A 15689-nucleotide genomic window follows, 5' to 3' on the forward strand; every position below is an offset into this window, starting at 1 on the left:
ATATCCTCCCCACTCGCAGCATTGGGCCAACTGCCCCTCATCATTTTCCTGATTGCTTGTATTGTTATTAATAGGAGATCTGCTGTGGATCGAGGGGTGTATATGGACCTGCCTTTGCAGGCTCAGTCCTGGCCCAGCATTCGAAATAAATTGCCTTGAGTTTCAGAAGTACTGAGAACCCTGGAGTTCCCACAGACATTGGGGGAACCGCAGGTGCTCAGCATCTCTGAAAATCAGGCCCAGAATGACACTGATGCCTCTGCCCTGGGCCACAGCTCTCTGAGTAAGGGGCTTCAGCAGTGATTGGTGTAGGGCAGAGTAAAGCAACCAGGACGGTCATGATGGAGGCTGGAACTCTGTCCTCGCCTCACACCTGTGGGGAAGACAAGCCTTCAGACACCTCCTCCTGCCTGCATTGCACTTTCCAGCCCAGGAGCAAGGAACCATTTCACACCTTAGCGCTGTGGGGAGCTGAAGCCTAGAACAGGGAAGTAACTTGCCTGAATTCATCCAGTGAGTTGGTGCCAGGGTGGAGAATAGAAGCCAGATCCCGACTCTCAGCTCTGTGTTCTGATCCCCAAAACAGCCCTTTCCAGATGCATGGTGGGTGTGGGGAGGCAGGAGGGACTCTAGCCATGTGCAGGAGACCCAAGGCCATTTATTTTCATTAAATATGTAGACTAAATAATGAAATTGATAAATTTTCAAGCGAAATGTGCATTAATTCTAATGAACAATGCCACATTATGCAGTATTCATTTTTGAAAGTTTATAATAAGCGATGCTCCGGGGAGGGGCTCAAGGTGGAAGTTTTGCCTAAGGCGCAAAATATCCTTGCACCGGCCCTGTCACTGGTCCTCACTGAGGTTAGTAAGGCTGTCAGTCTCAAGTTAACATGAAATGTTGTAGATGGAGAGGAATTGATGATGAGAGTTCTCAAGTGGCATGTGCGTGTGTTTGCCATTTTTTTAAATTGTCTTCCAAAGACTTCCTGCTGAATAGATTATCCAGCTGCATAGCTGATATTTGCACACTTAAGTGGTGTGACAACCCTTATACAAATTCTGCTGCATGGAATCTTATTACAAAAAGCACATTTGCGTTATGCAGTTACATGGAAGAGTAATTAGGTAACTTTACTATTTTTTAGATAACTGTTGGAATTATTTCACTGATCAAGAAAGGGTTTATTCATGCCTTTTTAAGCAAGGGACTTCTGCTGCTCTTTCCTTGTTACTTGTGCTATAATCTGTTTTCTTTATGACTAAAAGTAGTTTGATGATGTGTCTGATGTCTTCCTTTCTTGAGAAACAGTCAGGCGTGGGAGTATACTCAGTTAGGAAATCCCCCAGCACAAGAGTTGTGACTATGTATAGACCACCACAAATAAATGTCCAAGTCTAAAATTAGACACAAAGTATCCTTTAGTCAAGTAGTACCAAGAACAGGAGTGTTCAGGAGGAATCAAGGTTTTTTAAATAGCAAAAATGCATTATTCTAGGGTTCAGGCATCATTTTAGTTTGTATGAATAAAGGTTAATTTTAATGGAATGTGGAGGGGGGCGCTATTGTGCATGAAGGATTTTTAATCACTCTTCTTATGGTAATGCCGCTTAATTTTCTTCTTATTGTGGTTAACTGTTAGTTTTTCCATTGCAAAACTGAAGCAATTTAATACTCTTGCCTCCAAAATGTTTCCTCAAACACTTAAACTTTGTTTCCCTTATTCAGTGGAAGTAACTTCCACTTTAAGGTACAGAATCACTGGTGCCACTAAGATATGAGCTGTGTTCTGTGGGAGCAGAAAGTCCAAATGACTAGCATTTACAATCTAGTCACTCTCTTTATGATATTTAAAGACTTAAGTGGCCGGGATCTAGTTTCCCTAAGCCTTGTATACATTCGGGTGTAGCCCGAATTCAACAGTCTGTGGCCATTGCTGACCCCTAAGTGTAAACATGGACTTGGAAGGGTTTGCACTGATTGAGTTTATCATGTTTTACTCCTACTTCAAACAGGAGCAAACCCCAATACGTTCCATCATTGCAAATGCTGACACACTAAGGCCTTGTCTATACTACTGGGGTAAGTCGACCTAAATTACGCTACTCCAGCTACTTGAATAACATAGCTATAGTTGATGTAGCTTAGGTCGACTTACTACAGTGTCTACACCTGTCAACTTACCTTACTCCTCTCGTTCCAGTGGAGTACCGGAGTTGACCGGAGAGTGCTCTGCGGTCGATTTAGCAGGTCTTCACTGGAGCCACTACATTGACCCCCGCTGCATCGATCGCAGAAACATCTATCCCAGGGGTGGGCAAACATTTTGGCCTACGGGCCACACCTGCATATGGAAATTGTATGGCGGGCCATGAATGCTCACAAAATTGGGGGCTGGGGTGTGGAAGGGGATGAGGATTCCGGCTGGCAATGCGGGCTCTGGGGTGGGGTTGGGGGTACAGGAGAGTGCTCCGGGCTGAGAGCAAGGGGTTCAGAAGATGGAAGGGTGATCAGGGCTGGGGCAGGAGGTTGGAGCTCAGGAGGGAGTCAGGGGTGCAGGCTCCGGGCAGCCCCTTCTTTGCTGTCTCATTGGTGTCTCATGCTGAAATCAGTTGAGGCACTCTTCCTGTCAGCCCTTAGTTTTGAACTTGGTGGAGGGATCTGGTGGCTGGAAGTACTCCGTGGAGAGTCTATGACTGAAATATTTCTGGTCACCTCTTTTCAGCCAGCCCCCTCCTAGTCCATCAGAGTCCAATTTACATGGCTTAAGGGAACAGTACAAAGTCATGTACCTTTCCAGTCTAGCTTTCACATAGTTATTGATGCTTCAGCCAGGAAGATCCAATAAGCATCAAAAGGGTGGGATTTTCCACTCTTTGAAGGTTGTATATGTGTTTATATTTTAAAATTTTAATTTTTGTACAGTGGCTAGATGTTGCAGTGGTGAGCATCAAATCTACAAATAACACAAGACCCTAGAGTCCAACAAATTAGTTTATCATAATTCCAAAATACTGCATCAAAGCTTGGTCTTTCCTCATATAACATCTCAATGAAGGCAGAGTAAGGACTTTGTGTGAGGTAGAGAGGTGGAGTAAACTGAGAAAAACCTCAGGATTTGGTTTTTTTTCAAAGAGATGTAAAAACATATGCCAAGTATTACTTTTACTATTAAGCAGGGAGACAAAAAACTGTAGCCACCCCTCTCCACTACCAGATAAATGCCAATACCTTCGTAGTTTCATTTTGGGGTCAGAAACAAAAATGATCATCAATCAGTCAAGATGCTTCAGTTTACAGGGGAAAGTCCAGAGAACAGGAAAAGCTAAATGTGACGTACAAAGGATTTTTAAAATGGTCTTATGCTCCTCATGATGTATAAAGAAGACCTGAAAGTTGGGTGTTTGGGTTTGGGGATTTTTGTGGGAGGGAGGGATGGTGAAAGGGTTTGAAGGAGAAAATTTTAAAAAATGATTTTTTTTCATTAAAAGTCTGGTCTTGTTTTTTCAGGAAGCCTGTGTAAATGAGTAGAGAAAGTAGGATTATGACATCCCCTTGACACCAAGCAGGGTGAACCCTGGATAAGTACAAGGAGATGTTTTTTTATTCAGACTGCATAAGGGGTTGTCTGCACAAGTTAAAGTGGTGCAAACTTCTGTGTAGACACACTTATTTGACTTTGAATGCCTTTTCTGAGTTTAGTTGAACCTGTTTCTCATTGACCAAGGGCTGGTCTACAAACAAACTTACGCCAAAATGACTAAATTTGTTGTAATTTGCACCTTTTGTTATTTTGGTGCAAGTTCTGTGTGTGGACACTCTGATTTCAGAGTAAAAGTAAATTTACTTTTAAATACTCTAAATTTACATATGCAAGCTAAACCAACATAATTTAGGTTTAAACTGTTGTAAGTGTGTCTAATATAACTCAATCAGTTTAAAATTAAACTTTTATTTAAACCAGTAAAGCAGGCCCAAGTTTAAGTGAGTAAGGCATTGATTTATGCTAAATCAAAATAAGAAACTTGTATTTCAAAATAAGAATGTCCATACATAAACTTTTGAAACAAAATATTAAGAAGATGTTATTTAAAACCAGTTTAGTTATTCGGGTGGCAGTTTGTGTGTGGACCAACCTTAAGATTTGATAGTCTTAAGGCAAAAAACAAGCAGAGGGGAAAAAAATCCAACAACTCCACTCCCCAACTTTTCAGTCGTCTTGTACATTTAAAAAATAAAAAAAAAAGCAAAAAGAAAGCACAAATCCATTTCCTTTTTCTCTTCAGATCACTTTTAAGAATAAGCTAGTTACATCAACTATAGAGTCGCTACCGTAGCTCTATCAAAAATGGAAAATTTGCTGTCTAGGATTACTCAGAAAATCTCTCTGCCATTCTCACGCTGCTGTGAGAGGCTTTACCCAAAGTCAGACTTCATTTCCTGAAAGCCATTGCATGCAGTTAATTCCACCACGTGGAAATACTTTGAGCACGTTTTATTAAAGCAATATAGCCTTGCCCTGAAGAATTCATTATTTTAAAAAAAGGGTTTTATGCATAATTAAAAGGCTGTGTGAACTGGTTAGTTAGGTTAAATTATGTTATTATGTATATTATAGATTATGTTAAATAGGCATTTGAGTGGAAATGATGTAAATGGCAAAAAGAAGAGTTCTGTCTTCCTTTAAACTTTTGGCCTAAAATTTAAGAATCTCAAGTAGTATATATCAGTACATTGGAGTAGCATTGACGTACAGCAGTTTAGGATCTGGCCCTATATTTTGTAACAATCAATTTTTAGAAAACCAACAAAAATATTTCCATTAAGATTTTTAATTTCTGTGGAAATGGTTTTAAGAAACCAAACATATTCTCTTTCAGTGTTTGCATCCCAAACATTGCAGCACCTGGCTTGTGCTGGAGAACCTGTGAGTGAAAGTGACTATAAAAAAGTGAAATAGACCAAACAATTATCCCTGTACAGTTGAGATATGCAAAAAGTAAACAACATAAATAGTGAGAAAATATAATTGAACTTTAAAATTATTTCAACTCTAATGTGTTATTAGGAACATAGATAAGGAAATTTGTTATTTAAAAATATATATAATCTGACAATATCCCTTTAGTGTAAACATTTTTACTTGTTTCTAAACTTTGTGTGTATGTGTGTGTGAGAGAGAGCATATCAGACAACTTACTTTATCTGTCATTTTATAGGCTAAAACCATATTGTTTAGTTATTGTCTAGCCATATTAGGAGCCATTTCTTTCAAGCAGAGGAAAGTAGACCCCATGCACGAAAAGAAATCTTGGATGTCTAGCGTGATCTCCTGCAAATGGCAGCCAACTCTGTCAGTCACTATTAAACTCCAGTGCTCTGCTCCAGCACCGAAACCCCCTCGGCCCATCTTTAAACTTGGGCTTGTCTACACTTACAGCGCTGCACCAGTGCAGCTGTAGCGCTTAGTGAAGATACTATCTATGCCAATGGGAGTGCTTTACCCGATGGCATAGCTAGTCCACCTCCCCAAGATGCAGTAGCTATGGCAATGGGAGAAGCCCTCTCATTGACATAGCACTGTCTACACCAGGAGTTAGGTTGGTATAACCGCATCACTCAAGAGTGTGGGTACCAACACAGTTATACTGACATAAGTTTGTAGTCTAGACCAGGGCTCAGTGTACAGAGCCTTCACCCGCATCGTTCCAGTATTATAGCAGCAGCAGCTAGTAGAGCCAGCAGACAATAAACCATAAAACATGTTTGGCTCCCTTTCCCACTTCCATGGCTACTAAGTGAACCGTGTCTTCTCCCTATGGCAAAGGAGCCCTCTGAAGACAGTCACAAAGAGGAGGAGAGGGTGGGAGAAGAAACAAGAGGTGCGAAGGGGCAGGGGAGAGGGCTAGGGAGTCAGCAGTAGTAGAGGAAAAAATACTGACAGACTATGGAGGCAATAGCAACAAAGAATTAGGGAGCTTTCTTTCCTAAAGAATTTGTGTGTATAGTCCACAGGCAATGTGCTACAATCTCAGGAACTAATTTTCCTCCTTTTTTGGGCAATATGGTAATACTATTAATTTGCAGTCAATCCATATGTGTGTTCAGTGTACTTAGAGGATTAGGTTCTCTACCCTGTCCGATCTCTGCCTGGGTGCAATGGAGAGGGAAGGCCACAGGGAGCCAGTTGTGGCTCTCTGATCCCCAGAGACCTGGCCCCAGCACAAGTTAAAATGGTACAGGTGCAGTTCTAACTTACACCTTTGGTGTACGGTCCCTCAGTGGAGAATCTGGCATAGTGGTGACTTTTACCACCCTGGAATAGTGATTCATGCATTGGTTGATACTGGTCTTAATGATCCTTTCATCAACCCCTTCATACTTTTATAGTCTCTCTTCCTCTTTATAGAGCAGTACTGTCAGTTATACTTTGCAATCGCTGCAGTAGGTGGTGGTGCTACTGGAGCAGCACAGGCTAAACAATCAAGCCTTCCTCACTTCCTCGACTAAGGTCAAGGGCTTCACCTCTGCACCATTCCCAGTGTGAGAATCCCAAGGTGATTCAAGTCTTCCATTTGACTCTTACCTGTTGAGCTGTCCAGGGAGCTCTGCATCAATTCCCATGGATGTACTACAAGAATGGTGCGAAAGTTTAAAGCAATTAATAACAGTACATTTTTCTTTTTGTGTATGTGATTGATAATTAACACTCTTTAACAGGTTAGTTAATTTTTTTAAACTTAAAAATGAGAGTTTCCTACCTACTGCTGACCCTAGGAAAGATTCCTGGGAGACTGTCCAGGAAATGATAGGAGTCCCTTTACTAAAGACACAGAGAAAAAAATCTATGCCCTGTCACTCTTGTTTTTACAGCTAAAACAGTCTGTGCTCTTGCTTTGTTTCCTGCAGCTCCTTGATGTTGTCTTCCACCTGGCACAGCAGAATCTGCGGTTGCTTGTGCTGGGCCGCAAACACATGCTGACTGGATCTCATAGCTGGAAAAGGCACATTGTGGCTGCTATGCAGAAGAAAGCAGACTTCTTCTTTGCTGAAAATGTGTAAGTATTGAAGATGACTCAATTTACTGGAGGACAAAACTAGATTCATTTTTATTTTTAATTACTTAAACCAGCTAATTTTGTGACTTACTCCAGTACTATTTATTATTAAGCACTGACAGTTCTCAGCCCTATACATGCAAAAGAGAACAACATATTCCTTGCTCCATGGAGTTTACAGTCTAAATGGATAGAGAAAACAGATTAAAAATTGTGCTAAAATACAGAGCTCTCATAATGTACAGTCTTAGGGTATGTCTATACTGAAATAAAAGACCCACAGCTGGCCCGGGTCAGCCGTCTCGGGCTTTGGAGCAAAAAATTGCTGTGTAGATATTCCGGCTCAGGCTGGAGCCCAGGCTCCGGGACCCTCACTCTCATGGGGTCCCAAAGTTCAGGCTCCAGCCTGAGCCTTAATGTCTGCACAGCAATTTTACAGCCACACAGTCCGAACTTGGGCCAGCCACGGGTGTTTGAGTCCTATGTAGATGTACGCATATCAACAGGGTAGGAACCTTTAGATCCACAGGTAGATCTCTGCCAATTGAGCTAACAGATTAACTGACAGTGTAGATTGTCATCGTACATGTCAGTGGTTTCAACCTTTTTCATTTGTGGATCCCTACAAAATTTCGAAAAGAGGTACAAACCCCTTTGGAAATATTAGACATGATCTGTGGACCACCAACCCTTGCTCCCAGTCTCCTTGCTCAGCCAGACCCAGTCTTCCCCTTGTCTCCTTGTCCCAATCTACTTCCTCTGCCATCTCCTTCACTCCCTCTTCAGGTCTGGCTCTTATCTCCTCTGCATTTGAGTCAGGCTGCTGCTTCTTGCATGCTGCCTGGGTGCCAGCAGAGGGAGCACTGAGAGCATAGGACAGACAGTATCTCTGCTCCTAGTTCCTGTACCCAACACCACAGCAGCCCCTGGCAGCTAGGAGGAGCAATTTCATGGAAAGTCATACTTAGCTTCTGCAGCCCTGGGATTGAGCATGCCTAGTGTAGATGGAATCTACAGAGAATTTAGCTGCCAAACTCTAACAAGTCTCTACTGAGCATGTGTGAACTAAGATTTCTCAAAAGTTCATAACTTGGCCAAATGGGGTTGTTTTTCATGGGAACAGGAAAAGGCACATCCCTGGCACAAAGATTCTCCCCTCCACCTGCTGAATTTAAGTCCCTGCTCCAGTTTGGAGGTGATAGAGAGCTTCTCAGCAAAATGGTTGTAATAATTTTTAACATGGGCAAAACTGCATTTTTTCTTAATTTTCTCAGAAGCAGATAAACCAATTTAGCTGAAATGTTAAAAAGAAAATACACTATCTAGCCTGAGCAGAAACCCAGCATGGAAAATTTCAGCCTGAATGGTTAAAGTTTGGCAAAGTTGTAAGCAACTGAAAACAGAATCTTGTAATGCAAAGTGTTAACTATAGACACACCTGCTGGCTCCACGTATAATAAATGTGCAGCACTTCTTCTGACATACATATTTTTAGATCCTTGGATGGAAAGTACTGTAGAATTGCAGAGCTGTTGTTATGTAATGGGGCTTTTCTCAGGGAGGGATAAAGTTTAACAAAAAATTAATGTCCCCTCCCCACATCTGTCTCATTTCAGTGAAGATAAAGTCGAGTATATTCTATGAAAAAATCTTAGCGTTTCTTGGGAATGAACCCACCCACAAGTCTATGAATCACAGAGTTACACTGTCTTATGCATGACACTAGAGACACTTTATCAGGTGCTCACATGAAATTATGGATCTGTATGGATGCAGTACAGTTTTGTGCAAGAGTGTGGGACCCCTGAAGACACAATCTGAATGTTAGTGCTTCTGTTCACGGTAGCAGTGTATTGTTAAATCACATGGGAAGTTGCCATTTTGTTACTTGCTGTGTTGTAGTGGGAAGGGAAAACATTCTTTCTACTAGGCAGCTAAATTTTAATTCCCTTCCGAACATTTGGATGCTTTGTGATAAACAGGAAAAGGACCTTGTTTTAACAGAGAACTTAGTGGTGATGGGAATTTGCAGTAATGATGATGAATAAAATTCAGCTGAATGCTTGATTCATTTCCTGCATCCTTTTAGTGCCCATGAGTGACGTCCGTCTTTACTCTTTGTGGTTTATTTAGGTCAGAAGATGACCCCTTCCTATTATATGCCACTCTTCACTCAGGCAGCCATTGTAAGTTTCTTACTAGAGACCTCCTGCGAGATCACAAGGCTTGTATTCCCGACAGTCTTACTCGACATCTGTTCTTTAAGTGGCAGCGTGGACACCAAATGGTGCTTTCCCACTACTGGCCAGGAAAGAGAATAAAATTTCAGGTAAGTTCTCTGCTCTCTTCAGAAAACATACAGAACATACTCATTAAATGCATAAAATATGAGCCACAACTAATAAAAAACTGTAGAAAAATTCCTATTGAGGGCTAAGGGCAGAATGTGCATGGATGAGCACATAAGAGGCAGTGTGCTCAAAATTCCAGTTTCATTCTCAAACAGCACTTTTGCTCACAAAATGTGTGATTTGCCATTGTAGGCAAGAGGACTGATTAATAGACAAGAAAGTGACTCTTCAAGTGCATAAACATCTGTTTACCTGCACAGTTACTTGTTTGCCTTTACCGACCGTTTGGGTGAAATGTATCATAGGTGGACATACTTGAAAATTTTACCCTGAGGGTATGTCTACACTGCAATGTAAGTGTACCATGTTAGGGACTCGTGTTAGGGATTCATGGGCTTGAGTGTCTACATTGTATTTTAACCCTTTGTTAAGACTTTTCTAACCTGTGCTCAAACATAGGGCTCTGGTGTCCACACTGCAGTGCGCAGACCCAAATCAACCCTAGTAAAGTAAACTGTATCCCAGAATCCCTAGTGCCTCCCACCCCTGAAATGTTGCCGCTCTAAGCCTAGGACCATGGTGTACTGTGGGAAAACTTTACTGCCTGCCCTGCGCAATGCCAGGAAGCAGCTGGTTTTGCAGAAGTCTTGATCGGTTCGCTCTCCATTGCAAACCCAGGAGGCTCTCTGATAGCGTGCTTGTAGACCAGTGGATCAGAAGAGAATGGGTTAACAGTGACCTCAGCTGCTGCCATTTGCAAAGGAGGAGGTGGATTACATTTTCAATACAGTGGACTGAAGATTCTTGGGATAGAGAGGGCTAAAGAGGTTGTCCTATGGAATTGTGGGATACTTCCAGCTGACTCCTGGGATCCGAGTCAAATGGTGTCTACACTGCAGAGCAATAGGGTTTGGATCCCGGTTCCCAGCTCACCTCGAGCTTGGACCCTCCAGCCCTGCAGGGTCCTGGGACCCTGGGTCTGAGTCTCAGGTTAGTGTAATTGCAGTCATAGGCACCGACTCCGTGGGTGCTCTGGGGCTGGAGCACCCACAGGGAAAAATTGGTGGGTGCTCTGCACCCACTGGCAGCCAAGCTCCCCGCGTCGCCTTCCCCACCCCTGCTTACCTCTGCCTCCTCCCCTGAGCTTGCTGCATCCCCACTTCTCTCCCTAGTTTCCAGCTCTTCCCACCACAAAACAGCTGTTTCGTGGCGGCAAGCTCTGGGAGGCAGTGGGGAGGAGGGGGAACGTGGCGTGCTCGTGGAAGTGGCGGGGCTCCGGACGGGGATTTGGGGAAAGAGTCCAATAGGGGCAGGGAAGGGGCAGAGTTGGGGCGGGGACTTTGGGGAAGGGGTTGGAATGGAGGCGGGGCAGGGGTGGAGGCAGGGCCAGGGTTGGGTGTCAACCACCCACTGGCGCTGGGAAAAGTTGGCGCCTATGATTGCAGTGTATATGCAAAGGGGATTAGGCTTGAGTCTGGGCTCGAGACCGGGCTTACATTGCAATGTAAACATACCCTTAGAGCCCTTCGTATCCTGCTTCCAAATTCTGCATTTTCTTGCATCTGTTATAAGCATGAAAAGAGATCATTCTCCTCTTCAATTCTTCTGTAAAGTGCATATTTTTAATCCTAAAATAGAATGCATTTTTAATTCCATTTTAAAGATGCGTTCACAGACAAATACAGATATTCAGTGCAGCAATGTTCTAAACAGGTAGGTTCACAGATAAATGTTGGTGCAGTAAAGAGATACGTTACATTAGTCAGGTATGCAATCAGTACACAGCTAAATGAGTGACGTCCTTCTGAGCATAGCATGCATAGTTTTGGCTGGAGGAAGTCACTTGCTGTTTCCTTGGTGAGACCAATAATAGAATACTGCATACAGTTATGGTGTCTACAGTTTAAAAAAAAATGTTGAAAAATTGAGAATGAACTAAAGAGCCACAGAATCAATTCAAGGCCTGGAGAAAATGCCTCTCACTGAGAGAATTAAAAAGATTAGTTTATCAAAAGAAGATTGAGAGGTGATTTTATTACAGTATGTAAGTAGCTTCACAGGCAGAAAATACCGACTACTAAAGTGCTCTTTAATCTAACAGAGAAAGGACTAAAGTTAAAACCAGACAATTCAACTTAGAAATAAGGCACACATTTTTAAACAGTTAGGGTTGATTAACTATTGGAACAAACTACTAAGGAAATTGGTGGATTCTCTATCTCAGAGGTTGGCAACCTTCGGCACGCGGCCTATCAGGGTAATCCGCTGGCAGGCCGTGAGACATTTTGTTTACATTGACTGTCCGCAGGCACGGCCCCCGCCCAGCTCCCAGTGGCCATGGTTCACCGCTTCCTGCAGCTCCCATTGCCGGGAATAGTGAACCAAAGCCACTGGGAGCTATAGGGGGCCGTGCCTGCAGACAGTCAACTTAAACAAAATGTCTCGCGGCTTGCCAGTGGATTACCGTGATGGGCTGCATGCTGAAGGTTGCTGATCCCTGTTCTATCTCTTGATGTCTTCATATTACGATCAAATATTTAAAGGTACACAAACCAGAAAGATTCTGTGTAGAGAAAATATATTGAGAAGATGAGTCATTGTCCAGTGAGAAAGATCAAGTAAACTGTAGAAATCTTGAAGTCAACAAAGAGATTCCTGTGGTGGTGCTTTCTGAGTTCAACAGAATGTAGTTAGAGAAGAATACTAGGACTCTGTTATCATTTTGTATATGTATATTAACTGGGATTTATACACATCTTAGGTGGGTTCGGTGCAAGGTTTACGAACAGAAATATCCAGTGTTGCTTGCAGTCAGACTACCTATTTACTTTAACATGCTCTGCTTTTTGTGTTTGCTGTTCTGCAAAACCATCCAACCATACTCCTGAGAAAGGGCAGGAAATGTCTGCTAGTCATTACAACATTTTTATTTTTTTTCCATTGAGCAAAGTCAATATAACATTTTTTTCTTGTCTTTACCCACAGCCTATTCTCACTTATGACACAGTGGTACAGACTACTGGTGACACTTGGCATATTCCCTATGATGAACAGCTGGTGGAAAGATATTCCTATGAAGTGCCAACAAAATGGCTTTGCCTTCAACGGAAATAATAAAGAATGCAGTTTTACAAACTAAAACTACAATTGTTTGCCACTGTCGCTAACAGGCAGAATCCAGTGATCATGCACAGTCATGGGATTAATACACCAAATATGAATCCTGCAGCTGACTAAATGTTCAGTAAACATAGTTCACCAAATTCATACCTACTATAACTCCATCAAAGTCAGTGGTGTTACAGTAGGGATGAATTTGGCCCATTACTTGCATCTTTGCTGATCAGAGTTAATTTTGCCCTGTAGTAAATAAAGAGATTTGTTGTAGCACCATTTATTAAGGTGATGAAGGGGTTAAGCATTAGTATGGTCCACAGATCCTCCTAATAAATTTTAGCTTCTAAATTTCCAAAGATGTAAAATCTTGAACTTCTTTGTTAGTTAAAATAATAGTTCGTTTTTTAAATAAAAATTGATCATATTAGGGACTTCACTGTGGGCAATAATATGGCACAGTTGAATTTTGTATTGCCTCTTTCATAGAAACTTGAGTTAATTAGAAGACTGTAAAAGTGGTACAAATTACAGAAAAAGTGTTGTCAACCATTATCATTGCTTATTAACTATTTGTCTGACAGTTGTGAATCCTGTTTTTTCCATATAGCATCCTTATACGAGAAAGTCAGATGGAAATGCAATATTAATCTTTGTGGAAGGATCTGAAGAAAAATTCACTGTCAAGTTTTGTGGTATAAGAAAGCTGATGGGTCTCTTACCAAATGAAGTAGCTCTCACCTGGGCCACTCACAAACAGCCTTCCAGCATGCAAGTCACACCCTGAATGTATGTGTGTAACTGCAGCCTGCCATACACGCTTACACTCTGGCTTTCAACAGCCTTGGTTATACTGCAGGGTGTTGTCTAACTGCACTTCCCCAGTCTTAGATTTTCCACCAGAAATGTATGTCCTGTACTGCCCAGCCCTTTCCTGGACACTACAAGTTATATTAAGTCTGTTACTCCTTTAGCAGAATAATATGCCAACTTATTACTTCAAATAGTTATTCAAACACTTCAATTTAAATACACTGGATTAGATAAAACAGTAAAACAAGTTTATTAACTACAAAGAGAGAGATTTTAAGTGAGTACAAATAATGAGGCATAAAGGTCAGAAATAGTTACAAGAAAAAATATAGATAAGACGTTTACTAATACCCAACTTCATAAACTATAGCAGATTCAAGCAAAGTTTCTCACCATATGCTTTCAGCAGTCTTACTGACCAAACTCTCCCACAGAGTCCAACAAATATTCCTTTGTCACTTCAGCTGTAGTGAATATGATGGGGGGAAGGGGTGTTCGTACCTCCTTTTTATAGTTTCAGTCCATCTCTTGAACACCATTTCCAGCTAGGCACCAGGAGACAAAAAGTCTATGAGGAAGGATGTTCCCTGCTGCTTTTTCCTCACCTCTTTGAGCTTTCTTTGCTCCCTGCTTGATAACTCTGTTTACTATTTAAATGCAAATTAAGCAGAGCACTCATTCCTTTGTTTAGGACAGACCTATTTGTTAACTTCTGTTTGAGCATGGCTGTGGGATTTGGAACATGGGAAACTACATGTTTTATCAGCATGATACTGACCAGCAAATTATGATTTTTCAAATGATACCTTACAAGGCATACTTTGTACAGAGATTATTATAATAGTGTGTAGGGTGTGAACAAGGGATTCTATTAGCCTGATCAGAAGTTACATAGCTGCTGTTTTGGCACATCACCTGCATACAATTACTTCACACCCAACTGTGAACAAGTTTCTGAGGGATCTTGTCAGAGTTTTTCCTCCAATTAAAGAACTTCTCTTTTTGTGGGGGCCTTAACTTGGTTTTATCTGCCCTGATGTTCCCACCATTTGAACCCATTTTCTGAAAACTGCATTTTTAATTGCAATCACATCAGCAAGGGGAGCTGGTGACATACAGGCCTATATGGCAGACCCACCATATTTATTTTTTTATACAGACACGGTATATCTCTGCTCGGGCAACTTGTCAAAAATTTCAGTCTCAACCAACAGAGTCATTTGGCCTTATTTTTCCTCAAGCCTTACTGTTCCAAGGAGAGGCTAACTTCAGCATTTTATTTGCAAAGGACTAAACCATTTAGACCCAGCTTTATGGGGATTGCCTGCCCCAATCTTTGCAGTTCACCCTAATTGAGTGTCCACAGCTTGAACCCCGGTCACAGTGTCTAAGCCACAAACTCTTCTCTTGATATCTATCCATAGAGATATTGCACCAGCTGCAGGAACCTTGGTCTATTTGGGACTGGATAATGACTTAACTTTTCACTGATTTTTGGAGGTGACAGCTCATATAAACAAATACAACTCCATGCTTTGACTACTTCCAGCAGGTTGGAATGGGTGGGACTCCAAAAAACTAATGTTAAAATAATAAATTTGGAGATACCATAATAAATTTGGCGATACTAGTAAATGTCACCATTTGTTACTGAATATTTAAAGGGAAATCAAAGGGACTTAACTGAAATTAAATCTAAGGACCAAAATAAAATGATCTACCAGCAAAAGAGAATTTTCTTACAAAATGAGTATTGGAAGCTTTGTGGCTGTACCACATAGTATGCTTCTGAGGGAATTCTGTGCCAAAAAAAATTCTGTGCACAATATTTAAAAATTCTGCAAATTGTATGTGTCAATAAATAAATGTGGAGGCTCCAGCATGGCAGTGGGGAGCACAGGCCACTGACTGCATGGAGACAGGAGATCACCTGCAGCCCCTCCTCCCCTGGGACAGGGACTTGGCAGTGAGGCTGCACTGGACCCTGACACAGTGCAAGGGCCAGGCCAGGCCTGCCCCAGAAACACCCTGGGTCCCTGCCCCTCTGCGCCAGGCATACTAGGTGTGAGTAGGCAAGTTCAGCCCAGCAGGATCCAAGTGTGGAGGGGCTTAGTGTGGGGGGTCCAGGTGGAGGGTGAGAGGGTTCTGTGTGGGGCAGTCTGGGTGTGGGTAGCTCAGTGGTGGATCTGGATGCACCGGGGTTCATTGAGGGGTTCTGGGTGCAGGGACAATGGGACTCTGCAGGGGGTCCAGGTGAAGGTGGTTGGAGCTCAGCAGGGGGAGTCGGTGTGGAGGGATGGGGCTTGGTGGGGGCATCTGGTTGAGGGGGATTTAGTGGGGGGGTCTGGGT

At 42.2% G+C, this 15689-nt stretch overlaps 1 protein-coding gene across 3 annotated transcripts in view; it reads left to right on the forward strand.

Annotated features, from left to right (window-relative positions):
* Positions 1-15055, forward strand: part of PRORP (protein only RNase P catalytic subunit) — a 103953-nt gene extending 88898 nt beyond the window's left edge. For all 3 annotated transcript variants that reach the window (XM_073349017.2, XM_073349016.2, XM_073349019.2), the window contains 3 exons: positions 6913-7061; positions 9195-9390; positions 12398-15055. In XM_073349017.2, the coding sequence (XP_073205118.2) occupies positions 6913-7061; positions 9195-9390; positions 12398-12526 (474 nt within the window). In that variant the 3' untranslated portion in view covers positions 12527-15055. The remainder of the gene's footprint in view (positions 1-6912; positions 7062-9194; positions 9391-12397) is intronic.
* Positions 15056-15689: the final 634 nt, after the last annotated feature.

The sequence above is a fragment of the Lepidochelys kempii genome, chromosome 6 (assembly GCF_965140285.1).
Source record: "Lepidochelys kempii isolate rLepKem1 chromosome 6, rLepKem1.hap1, whole genome shotgun sequence".
In the NCBI taxonomy this organism is placed as follows: domain Eukaryota; kingdom Metazoa; phylum Chordata; order Testudines; family Cheloniidae; genus Lepidochelys; species Lepidochelys kempii.